Source organism: Limanda limanda, chromosome 5 (genome assembly GCF_963576545.1).
Source record: "Limanda limanda chromosome 5, fLimLim1.1, whole genome shotgun sequence".
NCBI lineage: Eukaryota > Metazoa > Chordata > Actinopteri > Pleuronectiformes > Pleuronectidae > Limanda > Limanda limanda.
The window spans coordinates 21,263,872-21,277,836 of record NC_083640.1 but is presented as its reverse complement, the minus strand read 5'-3'; the positions used below and the strand labels follow the sequence as shown (position 1 = coordinate 21,277,836).

Sequence of the window (13,965 nt, the reverse complement as noted above, 5' to 3'; positions counted from 1 at the left end):
TTTTTCTTCCATGAACACCTGATCAAGTTCATTTTCAGGCTTTATTGATGTCTAACTAATGAAACACCAAATAATTTTTATGGATTGACAAAATTAACTTTCAAGTTTTTGGCAGCTAACACATGAAATGGGTTGCAGACTGATTTTCAGCTTCAAAGCCTTCTCGAGTTGAACAAGTTTAAAATTGCACATTTTTTTAATATGACCAAGTTTTTATGTTATGAATCTGTTTGTGAAAAAATGTAAAAAAGAGTCAGACCGGTTTAGCAAACCCTGAAAATTCTGTTTAGTTTAGTTTTATTTAATTCTATGTGATCTTTTCAATATCAGGACAATAACATGTTATGATTAGGGTTGGATACCGAGAACCGGTTCCAATATGGAACCGGTTCCAATACAACCGGTACCGAGATTTCGGTGCCTCATTTCGGTACCTGAGCCAATGGAAGACTGAGGTCTCCGCTCGTCCCGCCTCCTCACACTTCCGCTCCTTCCTTCACGGGAAGCGGCGGCTCCCGCCGGGCCCCCGCGGCCGGTGGACAGACTCTTGTCCCCGCGCTGCCCGCCCCGCGTGCGTCAGGGCTCCCGTGCAGGTGGCAGGTGATCTCCTCGCGACACCTCTCCCCGGCGCTGCCCCCCCCCCCCCCCCCCCCCCCCCGCCGGGCGCAGGAACGGAGACCACGCCGAGAAATGTTTCATAAAAGCGACCGCATTTTAGGGGGGCGAAGGCGGGCCGAAGCCTGCCTGCGACAGCCCCCGCCGCGGAGACACGGGGGTCTCTGAGTGAAAAGCGACCCTCAGTCTTCATGAGTCACGAGTCAGAGTGTGTGTGTTTTGTATTTATTTTTATTTATTTAAGTATAGTGTAAACTTTTGTTAACAGTTCGTATGTTATTCATAGTTTTAAGTTAAAAAGGGTTGTGTATTTATTTATATTTATAATCTACTTTAAACAGTTAATATATTTGGCAATAAAAAAAGCCTTTCTTAGTCAAGCATCGTTTTGTGCACTTTTTTGAAAAAAGTATCGGTTCAGGCACCGTTTAGGCACCGGTATCGTTTTAAAAGTATCGGTTAGGAACCGGTATCGGATAAAAACCAAACGATACCCATCCCTAGTTATGATAATATAAACTGATTAAGATAATGAGTCATGTATTCTAATTGCAGGCTGTTGTTGTCTTTAAGCCTGTTACTTCACTGGGTGACCTGATGTCCAGGGAATTACAGCCACAGGAGAACGTGAGCTTGTCTTGACTGTGCTTCTTAAACCAGAGCAGAAGTAAACCCTCTCAGTTGTCAGGTCTCGGTGGCTCTGCTGCTGCCACTCGTCACTGAAGACCTGAACTCTGTGCTCACATGTGTGTTCTCTGCACCGATGAGGAACAGCAGCCTGCAGGGCCTGTCTCTAGCTCTGCCCCTCACCAGCTTTGGCAATGTGTTGATGTTTCTTTTCAGTGTTTCCTTAGCTTCCAGCATCATCTTCCTCAACATGTCTGTGTTTGTCTCCATACTGCTGAACAGGGCTCTGCGCAGCGAGAACCGCTTCATGTACATGCTGAGCACCTGCTTCAGTGACATCTGCACCGGCGTGTCTTATTACTATGTGGGTCTCCTGGATGTGAAGGACGGCATCGACTCCCCTACGAGAACATATTTAATGGTGCCACTTTTTAGAGTTATGACCTACACGGCCATCCTGGCCGCGCAGGCCGACAGGTACCACGCTGTGGCGTCACCTTTCCGATACTCGCGCCGCATGACGCGTAACAGAACTGTGGTGGTCATCTGTGCGTACTGGCTCTTTGGCTTCCTCCTCGTGGCTGTGAGTAACCTGGGCTCAGTCGACGTGGCCAGACAGATCTGGGGCTTTGGCTTGTTACTGAGCAACATCTTCACAGTGACTATAATGATTGGACTTAACATCAGGCTGTTCATCATAGCCAGGTTCCAGCTGGAGAAGGAGCCCCCCTCCGTGGAGAGGGACACCAAGCGCTCCTCGGTGTATCTCATACTGGTGGTGGTTATGTTCTTTCTGGTTACAATGCTTCCCATCTTATGTCATTATAGGAGATGGCGCTGCGTGAGTGGCAGCCTGTTACAGCAGCTCTCACTTTTCGTACCTCTTTTAGTGTGTAAATAGTGTTTTTAGTGTATTTTTGTTGTTGTTTTTTTTACTACATTGACACTTTAAGCAAGTGCGCAGCTATGGATGTTCACATTTTAACATTCGTAGTTTGCTCCTTGCTGTTTTCGGCACTTTTTGGTGTGGCTGTGGAAAACTCACTCGACCACGGCTCCCCATTCAACCACGGCTCCATTGTTTACACCCGGGATCAGCTGTTGGGCCTGCGCCACACACCCCTTCTCTGCGCGGAGCGGCCGGAGATCCCCGAGGAGTTACGGAGGAGGAGAAGAGGATGCAGAGCGGGAGTGAAGCGCAGGGAGCGGAAAAGACGGTTTAAACCATGTTTACCGTCTGTCATCATGGGGAATGTAAGATCTCTCCCAAACAAGATGGAAGAGTTGACGGCGCTGACCCGACTGCAGAGGGAATACAGGGAATGCAGCCTCATGTGCTTCACAGAGACGTGGCTGACTGAACTTTCTCCGGACTCACACGTAAATCTGGACGGCTTCCAACTCGTACGAGCGGACCGAAATGCAACGGAGTGCGGTAAGAAGAAAGGAGGTGGGATCGCTGTGTTGGTTAACGATAGATGGTGCCACCCGGCACACACCAGCGTGAAGGAGATGCTCTGCACCAGAGATTTGGAGCTGTTAGCGGTCAGCATGCGGCCATACTATCTCCCGAGGGAGTTTTCACATGTTATTGTTGTGACTGTGTACATCCCCCCCTCGGCGGTCGCTGCTGTAGCTTCAGATCGGATCCACACAGTTATCTCGCATCTTCAAAGCCAGCACCCCCAAGCCCTCCTCCTCATCTCCGGTGACTTCAACCATGCCCCTCTGTCCTCTGCTCTTCCCACCTTCACCCAGTACGTGAACTGCCACACTAGAGACAATAAAACTTTGGACCTAATGTATGCAAACATCAAGGATGCATACACCTCATCCCCCCTCCCCCCGCTTGGTCGCTCGGATCACAACCTCGTTCACCTCGTCACGGACTACACCCCTGTGGTGAATAAACAACGACCTGTGAAGAGGACTGTTAAGGAGTGGTCCGAGGAGACCAGTGCCAGGCTCAGAGACTGCTTCGAGACTACAGACTGGGAGGCACTCTGCAGCCCCCATGGCACTGACATTGACAGCATGACCCACTGCATTACGGATTATATTAACTTCTGCGAGGAGAACACTGTGCCCTCCAAGCTGGTACGGTGTTTTCCCAACAACAAACCCTGGGTGACCCCCGAGATAAAGGCCCTGCTGAACGAGAAGAAGAGGGTCTTCAGATCGGGGGACAAAGAGGAGCTGCGCAGAGTCCAGAAGGAACTCCGGCTGATGATCAGGAAGGGGAAGGACAGCTACAGGAAGAAACTGGAGAAGCGGCTGGAGCAGAACAACGCCAGGGACGTTTGGAGAGGGCTGCAGACCATTGCAGGCCACGGAAAAGGTGTGGGAAGACAACAACCCAGCGGGGACAAGGACTGGGCAGATGAACTGAATCTGTTCTTCAATAGATTTGATTCCCCCCCCCCTGCCCCCTCTTCACACCTCTCCTGGCCAGCCCCCCCTCCCCCCCCTCCCCTCCTCAGCCTGCCACCTTCGACACCTGACCCCCACCAGCCAACCCCCACCCCATATCCAGATCATCATCCCCCCTTGAGACTCTCACCACTCCTCACCCCCACACCCCCACCACAGTCATCCTCCACCCCCCTCTCTATAACAGATGATCAGGTGAGAAGCCAACTCAAGAAGATCAAGGCAAGGAAGGCCCCGGGCCCGGATGGTATCAGCCCAAGACTGCTCAAGGACTGTGCTGACCAGCTCTGTGGTGTGATCAGGCATTTGTTCAACCTAAGCTTGAGCCTGGAGAAGGTCCCAGCCCTGTGGAAGACCTCCTGTGTGGTCCCGGTGCCAAAGACGCCGCGCCCCAAGGAGCCTAACCACTTCAGGCCAGTTGCCCTGACTTCTCACCTGATGAAGACGATGGAGAGGATTATCCTGAGACACCTACGACTGCTGGTGGGCACACAGCTGGACCCCCTGCAGTTTGCTTACCAGCCTGGGATTGGGGTGGATGACTCAGTTACCTACCTGCTGCACAGATCCCTGCTACACCTGGAGGACAGCAGGAACACTGTGAGGGTCATGTTTTTTGACTTCTCAAGTGCATTCAACACCATCCAGCCTTCACTGCTCAAAGTGAAGATGGAGAACGTGGGAGTGGACCAACACCTGGCTGCATGGACAACGGATTACCTCACCAAGAGACCACAGTATGTGAGGCTCCATCACTGTGTGTCTGACGTGGTGCTCTGCAGCACAGGTGCCCCTCAGGGTACGGTGCTCTCCCCTTTCCTCTTCACCCTCTACACCTCCGACTTCACCCACAACACCACCCACTGCCACATCCAGAAGTTCTCAGATGACACAGCCATCGTTGGATGTGTTCCTGAGGGGAATGACCTGGAGTACAGGGCGGTCATCACAGACTTCGTCAGCTGGAGTGAGCTCAACCAGCTTCAGCTGAACACCAGCAAGACGAAGGAGATGATCGTGAACTTCCGGAAAAAAGCATCCAACTTAACACCAGTGAACATCCAGGGATTGGACATAGAGGTGGTGGAGAACTACAAATTCCTGGGTGTTCACCTCAACAACAAACTGGACTGGTCTGATAACTCACATGCCCTCTATAAGAAGGGCCAGAGCCGCCTCCACCTGCTGAGGAGGCTGAGGTCCTTCGGAGTGTGCAGGGCTCTCCTCAGGACTTTTTATGACTCTGTGGTGGCTTCAGCAATCTTCTACGCTGTGGTCTGCTGGAGGGGGGGTAGCACGGACAGAGACAGGAGCAGGCTCAACAGACTGATAAGAAGAGCGAGCTCTGTCCTGGACTGTCCTCTGGACTCCATTGAGGAAGTGGGGGACAGAAGGATGTTAGCCAAGCTGGCGTCCATCATGGGCAACACCTCTCACCCCCTACATGACAATGTGGGGTCCCTGAGCAGCTCCTTCAGCAGCAGACTGTTACACCCACGGTGTAAGAAGGAGAGGTTCCGCAGGTCCTTCATCCCGGCTGCAGTCAGGCTCTACAACACCAGCACCACCTGATAATGTTGTAGTCCCTGTCTATTATTTATCTCCACTCAACCTCTCACCATAGCTGTATTTGTATTTTTATTTTTCTTATTTATTTTTTATTTTTTTACTCAGATCACTACTATGCACAATAATATTCAACACTTTACATCTATATTTATATCATGGTCACTTATAATGGTTACATTGCAATATTTATATTTTCCTTTATACTATCTTGTAGTATTATTTATATTATGGTCACTTACTTTTTAATTATTTTTTCTGTATCATGGTCACTACTGTTGCAATATTACTTATAATACTTTTGTTTTCATTACAATAACACTTACATCACTCCACTTTCTCCCCAGTACCTGCTTTTGCACAGTGTCTGTTTTGCAGGTTGTTTTTTGTTTTTGTTTTCTGTATATTTTTACTCTCATTATGTGTAGTTTAGTAGTGTATATATTTTGATCTTTCTTTTTTATTGTTGCTTCGGCACTGTTATTTAAATTCTGTTTTTCTCTTTTTTGCTGTAACAAGTGAATTTCCCCGTTGTGTGGATAAATAAAGAAATCTAATCTTATATAGTCTGTATCTTCTCTGGCTCGTGTTTCCACTCTAAGAATGATGCCACCGACCCTCTGCATATTTTACCCACAATGAACGGTGCCCTCACCCCCATCCTGTACATCTGCGGCTGCTCCCCGCTCCGAGCCACACTGCTCACCAAGGTGTGGAGGCCCTGCTGCAGGAGGAGGTGAGAGAGGCTGGTGAGGGGGCTGCCTGCAGATGTGTGTCATAATGCTCACATCTGGCTCCACGTGAACATGTGATCACAGCTCGAATCACTTTACACATGTTGTCGAAAACTCACTTTTATTGTTTCATTTATGTGCTTAAAGGCTTAGCAGTGATCTTAATGTCCCTCCGATTGTCTAAGAGTTATCACATATTGCAGATGGAGTGTAATACATATTGCATATTTTGTACTTTATGCCTATAAGTGTTTAAAATATTAAAAATTAGATCTTCCTTTAAATCCATAAAACAGCAAGACGAATATCCTAAGTGTTTATTTTTCTGACAATAATTCATTGAAACTTGAAATTGTTTAAAAAATATTTTCCCATTCTCTTCCAGTCTCTCCACAAGGCTTGTGTCCTGGATGACTCGGCCCCATTAGATGCCCCCTGGCTTCATTTCTAAGTGGATGGCTGTCAAAGTTGATATAGTTTAAAATATATGCCAACATAATAAAAACGTATTTAAAAACATGATGGGGCAGTGAGGACCAGTTCAGGGTTTCATGGGAGATGTAAGAAATGTTTCATCAGGCACTCAGCACATCCATAAACTGTATTTAACACCTTCATGTTTCATGTGTTGTCAAATCACGGTGAAAAGATTACAGATGTTATTCCATCAATAACATGTATAATATGGGGTAATTGTTATTTGTAATACAACATATGTATATAAAAAAATAAAGGTTGTCAATAATGTTTTTTAAACTCTTGAACAGTTTCTTAACCAGTGGTGGGAAGTAACGAAGTAGAAATACTTTGTTACTATACTTAAGTAGATTTTTCACATATCTGTACTTTACTTGAGTATTTATTTTCCTGACGACTTTTAACTTTTACTCGCTACATTTGAGCACAAATATCTGTACTTTCTACTTCTTACATTCTCAAACTGGCTCGTTACTTGAGCAGCGGAGGTTGGCGCAGCACGCCTCTATGCACGGCGCACCTCTCTATCTCTCTCTCTCTCACTCTCAGTCTCTCTCATCTAGGGTTCAAAATTTGTAAAATTATACATTAAATACATTATATTCATATTGTTGTTATAATTTTTCAGTCAGTTGAGATAAATCTTGAGGAGAAACATTTTGGGTTGTTTTGCGTCTGTATAGGCCTACTATAAAAAGCACTTTGCATTTTAAATTTTGGTACTTGTACTTTTACTTTTGATACTTAAGTACATTTCAACACCAGATACTTTTGATACTTAAGTACTTTTAATATGAGCTACTTTAAGACTTTTATTCAAGTCATTTTCTGACGGGTGACTTCTACTTTTACCGAAGTCACTTTCAGGTAAGATATCTGTACTTTTACTCAAGTATGGCTTTCAAGTACTTTATACACCACTGTTCTTAACAAATATGTTCGACATGAACCTTCTCTTTTCCCCTTATGAGCATCTGATCAAATTCAGCCTAAACCACTAGAGGGAGTGATGAACCCTCGTTTCTCTATGGATGTCTCACTAATTATGCACCAAATACATTTTATGGATTTTGGATATGATTTTTTTTCCCTCACAACAGCGTTGCTTTGTTTTGTGTCTGTAAATTCTCACTTCAGTTTCAATTCAGTATTCAATATCAAGCATTTAAAATATGAATGTATAAAAGTTGAATCCAGTCATAACTTGGTAACCACACTTATTTTCTAAAACCTTGGGAAATTTTCATAAAAATAAGACTAATTAATAAATGAAACAAGTTTATCGCTTGTAAAAAGTCAGTTTGTCTGAATATAGACACTTGAAACAGTTAACACATGTTGTTGGCAGTTTGTTTGTTTTGCTGTTGAAGTAGCAGTCGAACACTAAGAGGTGTGAGTGGCCCTCGACTGTGATCACATTAAGAAATGATTGCATTAGGAAATTTAACTGTCAGGTTTTTGGCACCTAACACATGTAATAAGTTACAGATGCAGAGTAATTACCCCGCAGGGGGGGTAATACGGTGTATTGATAAACTTATATATACACTAAACAAGCTATTTACGCAGCCCAAGATATAAATGATAACTCCTGTTCTGCAGGCTGGAGAGCTGACACTACACAATCTCACAAATACTGTAAAACTCATATATTTTCTGCTCCACCACATGTCAGTACATGTACTTTAGTATTTCCACTTCATGCTACTTCGTACTTCTTCTCTGATACATCTCAGAGAGAATTATTTTATTTTATACTGCAGTATATTTATTTGAGAGCTTTAAAGAGGAAGATTTTATAACAATGATTAATATAACAAGTTGTTAAAATAAATTGTTAAAGACTTAACAGATTGGTTTTGAAAATTTTTTGCTTGTGAAAAAGAAATAAAAATTTTTCAAAAGTCATGGTTTGTTGAAGGTTTTTCTTACTGAAGTTCTCAAATGCTTTGATGATCCATCTCACCACAAATCAAAGAGAGGAACAAACTCTCACAATATATCTTATATAAAACTGTTTATAATGAATTTGACTGTAGCTCAAAGTGATTCAAGCTGTGGTCACATGTTCACATGGAGCCAGATGTGAGCATCATTCATGACACACATCTGCAGGTACGTGTTATTAGAAATGTATATGTTCATGTGGCCTATATTTAACACTTCAATGTGCACGACCGTCAAACCCTCAGAATGAAAAGGCAACGAAAGAGCTGTGACCTGTAGATAAACACGACTGAAGTCATCCTCAGACCACACTCGTCTCCTCACCTCAAAAAGCCACTGTCAAAGTTGAAAGTCTAGACTAACAATGCTGGAGGGACTTTCAAAGTTTTAGTTTGTAACATTGGTTATTTTGAAAAAATTATAAAACAGAACCAAACACGCTGTATATGAATTCCCTCTAAGGTTTATAGGGAATTCATATACAAAGCTTTCCTTCATCCTAGTTTTGTCCAGGACACAGGCTGTTTGTTTTTGACGTGTATGAAACAGGGCTAAACAGTGAAATGAGACCCAGTTCTGTGTGAGTCCTCCTTTTTTCACCTATTCCAGCCGTGAAGTCACTGACCAATGTTACTCAGAAGGCGGTGCAGGTTCTGGTCCAGGCCCTGGTCATCTCACACCTAGACTATTGTAACTCCCTCCTGGCAGGTCTACCTGCTAGTGCAATCCGACCTTTGCAGCTCATTCAGAATGCAGCAGCTCGAATGGTTATTAACCTAAATTCACTCACACTACTCAGCTCCTCCGCTCCTTCCACTGGTTACCAGTGGCTGTCCGCATCCGTTTCAAAACATTAGTACTTGCGTATCGTGCTGTGAACGGATCGAGTTCAGTCTACATCCAGGACATGGTCAAACGTTACACCACACTCCGTTCACTCCGCTCTGCTTCGGCCAATCGGCTTGTTGCTCCCTCACTGCGAGCTAAACACTCATCAAAATCACGACTGTTTGCTGTCGTGGCTCCTAAATGGTGGAATGAGCTCCCATTCGACATCCGGACATCAGAAAGTTTACACACCTTCCGCCGCAAACTTAAAACACACCTCTTCCGACTATACCTTGAATAACAATGTTTGAAACTAACAATTAAGTAGCACTTAAATGGTACTTACTTATAGCACTTTGTAGTTTTTCTTTATTTTTGAAGAAATTGTACTTTCTTAATTCTTGTTGTTCTGGGTTTGTACCTTCGGGTTGAATGCACTTATTGTAAGTCGCTTTGGATAAAAGCGTCAGCTTAATGAAAATGTAAATGTTAGATGATCATCATCAGAATAAGCTTTATTTGCCATGTATGTGTACAAGACACTAGGAACATGACTCGGATTAAATTGTGCTCAGTGTACATACACAGATACAAAGACAATTATGAACAGAATGCAAGAAACAACCACAATAAACATATTATGTGCAATTAGAGTTAGACTGTACAAGACAGAGGTGCAACCGGAAACAAGATGTGCAAAGGTGGACAAAAACTTTTAACTACTAACTCATACTACTACTAATACTGCTAACTGTGACCAGAGGACGAAAGTGCAGTACACTGCAAAGATGCTACAACAAATATGGACATTAACCTTCTCTATTTCTTCCATGAACACCTGATCAAATTCATTTCCAGGCTTTATTGATGTCTAACTAATGATACACCAAATATGTTTTATGGATTAACAAAAAAACTTTCAGGCTTCTCGCACCTAACACATGAAATGGGTTACAGACTGATTTTCAGCTTCAAAGCCTTCTAGAGTTGAACAAGTTTAAAATTGCACATTTTTTTAATATGACCAAGTTTTTATCTTGTGAATCTGTTTGCGAAAAAATTTAAAAAAGAGTCAGACCGGTTTAGCAAACCCTGATTCTGTTTAGTTTAGTTTTATTTAATTCTATGTGATCTTTTCAATATCAGGACAATAACATGTTATGATAATATAAACTGATTAAGATAATGAGTCATGTATTCTAATTGCAGGCTGTTGTTGTCTTTAAGCCTGTTACTTCACTTGGTGACCTGATGTCCAGGGAATAACAGCCACAGGTGGACGTGAGCTTGTCTTGACTGTGCTTCTTAAACCAGAGCAGAAGTAAACCCTCTCAGTTGTCAGGTCTCGGTGGCTCTGCTGCTGCCACTCGTCACTGAAGACCTGAACTCTGTGCTCACATGTGTGTTCTCTGCACCGATGAGGAACAGCAGCCTGCAGGGCCTGTCTCTAGCTCTGCCTCTCACCAGCTTTGGTAATGTGTTGTGGTTTCTTTTCAGTGTTTCCTTAGCTTCCAGCATCATCTTCCTCAACATGTCTGTGTTTGTCTCAATACTGCTGAACAGGGCTCTGCGCAGCGAGAACCGCTTCATGTACATGCTGAGCACCTGCTTCAGTGACCTCTGCATCGGCGTTACTTATTACTATGGGGGTCTCCTGGATGTGAAGGACGGCATCGACTCCCCTACGAGAACATATTTAATGTCGCCACTTTTTGGAGTTATGACCTACACGGCCATCATGGCCGCGCAGGCCGACAGGTACCACGCTGTGGCGTCACCTTTCCAATACTCGCGCCGCATGACGCGTAACAGAACCGTGGTGGTCATCTGTGCGTACTGGCTCTGTGGCTTCCTCCTCGTGGCTGTGAGTAACCTGGTCTCAGTCGACGTGGCCAGACAGATCTGGGGCTTTGGCTTGTTACTGAGCAACATCTTCACAGTGACTATAATGATAGGACTTAACATCAGGCTGTTCATCATAGCCAGGTTCCAGCTGGAGAAGGAGCCCCCCTCCGTGGAGAGGGACAACAAGCGCTCCTCGGTGTATCTCATACTAGTGGTGGTTATGTTCTTTCTGGTTACAATACTTCCCACCTTATGTTATTATATGTTCTGTATCTTCAATAGCTCGTTGTGTTTCACCTCTAAGAATGATGCCACCAACCCTCTGGCTATTTTACCCACAATGAACGCTGCCCTCACCCCCATCCTGTATATCTGCGGCTGCGCACCGCTCCGAGCCACGCTGCTCACCAAGGTGTGGAGGCCCTGCTGCAGGAGGAGGTGAGAGAGGCTGGTGAGGGAGCTGCCTGCAGATGTGTGTCATGATGCTCATGATACTTTATGCCTATAAGTGTTTAAAATATTAAAAATTAGATCTTCCTTTAAATCCATAAAACAGCAAGACAAATATCTTAAGTGTTTATTTTTCTGACAATAATTCATTGAAACTTGAAATTGTTTAAAAAATATTTTCCCATTCTCTTCCAGTCTCTCCACAAGGCGTGTGTCCTGGATGACTCGGCCCCATTAAATGCCCCCTGGCTTCATTTCTAAGTGGATGGCTGTCAAAGTTGATAAAGTTTAAAATATATGCCAACATAATAAAAACGCATTTAAAAACATGGTGTGGCAGTGAGAACCAGTTCAGGGTTTCATGGGAGATGTAAGAAATGTTTCATCAGGCACTCAGCACATCCATAAACTGTATTTAACACCTTCATGTTTCATGTGTTGTCAAATCACAGTGAAAAGATTACAGATGTTATTCCACAAATAACATGTATATAATGGAGTAATTGTTATTTGTAATACAACATATGTATATAAAAATTAAGTAAAGGTCGTCAATAATGTTTTTTAAACTCTTGAACAGTTTCTTAACAAATATGTTCGACATAAACCTTCTCTTTTCCCCTTATGAACATCTGATCAAATTCAGCTTCAACCACTAGAGGGAGTGATGAACCCTCGTTTCTCTATGGATGTCTCACCAATGATGTACCAAATACATTTTATGGATTTTGGAAAAAAAAAAAAGTTTCCTCACACCTTCGTTGCGTTGTTGACAGTTTGTTTGTTTTAGTGTCAGTTGAACACAAAGAGGCGTGAGTGGCCCTCGACTGTGATCACATTAAGAAATGACTGCATTAGGAAATTTAACTTTCAGGTTTTTGGCACCTAACACATGTAACAAGTTACAGATTGATTTTCAACTGTGGTAAAAGATCAAATGTGCAAGTGTTTATTATGATAAAGTTTTAATGTCATTCATCTGTTTGTTATTTGCTTCTACTGTTGGAACTGTGTTGCTGCTATTCTTGGCCAGGACGTCCTTATGAAAGACAGAAAATAAATAAAAGAACCAGTCTGTTCCTGACTTGTTTAGCAGAGCCTGAAAAATAATATAAATGTAGTTTTATTGAGATGTATATGTTCTTTCAAATCTTTATTGTTATGTCCGGACTATAACATGTAATGATAACTATTACTAGTACTATTACTAAATATTAACTGAAAGTATTAAAGAGGAATTCACTCTATTCGCAGACTGTTGGTATTTTAAAGCCTGGTACGTCACTTGTTGACCGGGGGGGGGGGGTTCAGCTGCAGTGTAAAACATCCGGGACTGAGTCCGCAGGGGGGGGGTAATAAGGTGTATTGATAAACTTATATATACACCTGTTAGGATGACCACGCTCACGGCTGGACCGTACCGCAAAAGAAGAACCAAGGCAGGATAGTTGTGTGTCAAGACGAGTTTATTGTGTCTCTCAGCACCTGGCACAGGTCCTCCACCTCATGCAGCAACACAACCCCAGTCTGACAACAAAATGGCCCCTTATATAGGGGCCTAATTAAGTAGGGAGAAACCATTCCCCATGCCGCGAGGCTCTCCCCTTGACAACTACCCCCTGTTTATCACTATCCCCATCATTCTACTACATACCCACAAACACACACATCCACTTACCAACACCCCCTCATCCCCAATTCCAACACCCCACAACAATCACATACCCCAATCCTCCCACACCCACACTTATCACCACTTGGATGGCCCCGGAACTATAACACATGTAACACCAATCAATAACGGTTAACTGTTTTTTAAGTGTGCAAATATACCAATAAAGTGCAGTGTTTACCAACGCCTGTGCAATTATTAAAGTGTATGGTGCAATATTCCCCCACCCCATCTCCAGCTCCAGGGAACGAAGTTCTCTTCGTTACATTTCCTCCTCCCTCTCCCCACAGAGAACAGTACCTCAATCCTCCGACATTCTGGACAAACGGTCTGCCACCACATTTGTCTTCCCTGACCTGTAGTTCACCGTGAAGTCATAAGGCTGCAGGGCCAGGTACCATCCCGCGATGCGCATGTTGGCATCCCTCATGCGATGCAGCCACTGCAGAGCCCGATGATCAGTTTCCAGGAAGAAGTGCCGTCCCAGCAGATAATATCTGAGGGTGTTGATGGCCCACTTCATCGCCAAGCACTCCTTTTCCACTGTCAAGTACCTTGTCTCCCTGTCCAGCAGTTTTGGACTTAGAAACACCACAGGTCTCCTTTCTCCTTCCACCTCTTGCAGCAACACTGCTCCCAGGCCCACTCCAGAAGCGTCAGTCTGCAGGATGAACGGCTTCTCAAAGTCAGGACTGTGGAGGACTGGATGAGTGCAGATGGCTTCCTTGAGGTCCCTGAAAGCTCTGTCACACTCCTCCGTCCAATGAACCTTGC

General features: G+C 44.2%; 2 protein-coding genes across 2 annotated transcripts; both read left to right on the top strand.

Annotated features, from left to right (window-relative positions):
- The first annotated feature begins 1,378 nt into the window (after window positions 1-1,378).
- LOC133002331 (uncharacterized) lies at window positions 1,379-6,400 on the top strand. The gene is made up of 3 exons (XM_061072122.1): window positions 1,379-2,087; window positions 5,806-5,974; window positions 6,370-6,400. The coding sequence occupies exons 1-3, from the start codon at window positions 1,379-1,381 to the stop codon at window positions 6,398-6,400; spliced, it is 909 nt and encodes a 302-aa protein (XP_060928105.1).
- A 4,241-nt stretch (window positions 6,401-10,641) lies between these two features.
- Window positions 10,642-11,757, top strand: LOC133001431 (uncharacterized). Its single transcript, XM_061071005.1, has 2 exons — window positions 10,642-11,507; window positions 11,727-11,757. Exons 1-2 carry the CDS (start codon window positions 10,642-10,644, stop codon window positions 11,755-11,757), a joined length of 897 nt encoding a protein of 298 aa, XP_060926988.1.
- The last annotated feature ends 2,208 nt before the right edge of the window (window positions 11,758-13,965 follow it).

What these genes read in the sequence shown, in the direction of transcription:
- LOC133002331 (XM_061072122.1), top strand. Translation starts at nt 1,379, where the DNA reads ATGAGGAACAGCAGCCTGCAGGGCCTGTCTCTAGCTCTGCCCCTCACC. An exon ending in TAGGAGATGGCGCTGCGTGA is followed by an intron (nt 2,088 to 5,805) that starts GTGGCAGCCTGT and finishes AATCTTATATAG; the next exon opens with TCTGTATCTTCTCTGGCTCG. An exon ending in AGGCCCTGCTGCAGGAGGAG is followed by an intron (nt 5,975 to 6,369) that starts GTGAGAGAGGCT and finishes TCTCTCCACAAG; the next exon opens with GCTTGTGTCCTGGATGACTC.
- LOC133001431 (XM_061071005.1), top strand. Translation starts at nt 10,642, where the DNA reads ATGAGGAACAGCAGCCTGCAGGGCCTGTCTCTAGCTCTGCCTCTCACC. An exon ending in AGGCCCTGCTGCAGGAGGAG is followed by an intron (nt 11,508 to 11,726) that starts GTGAGAGAGGCT and finishes TCTCTCCACAAG; the next exon opens with GCGTGTGTCCTGGATGACTC.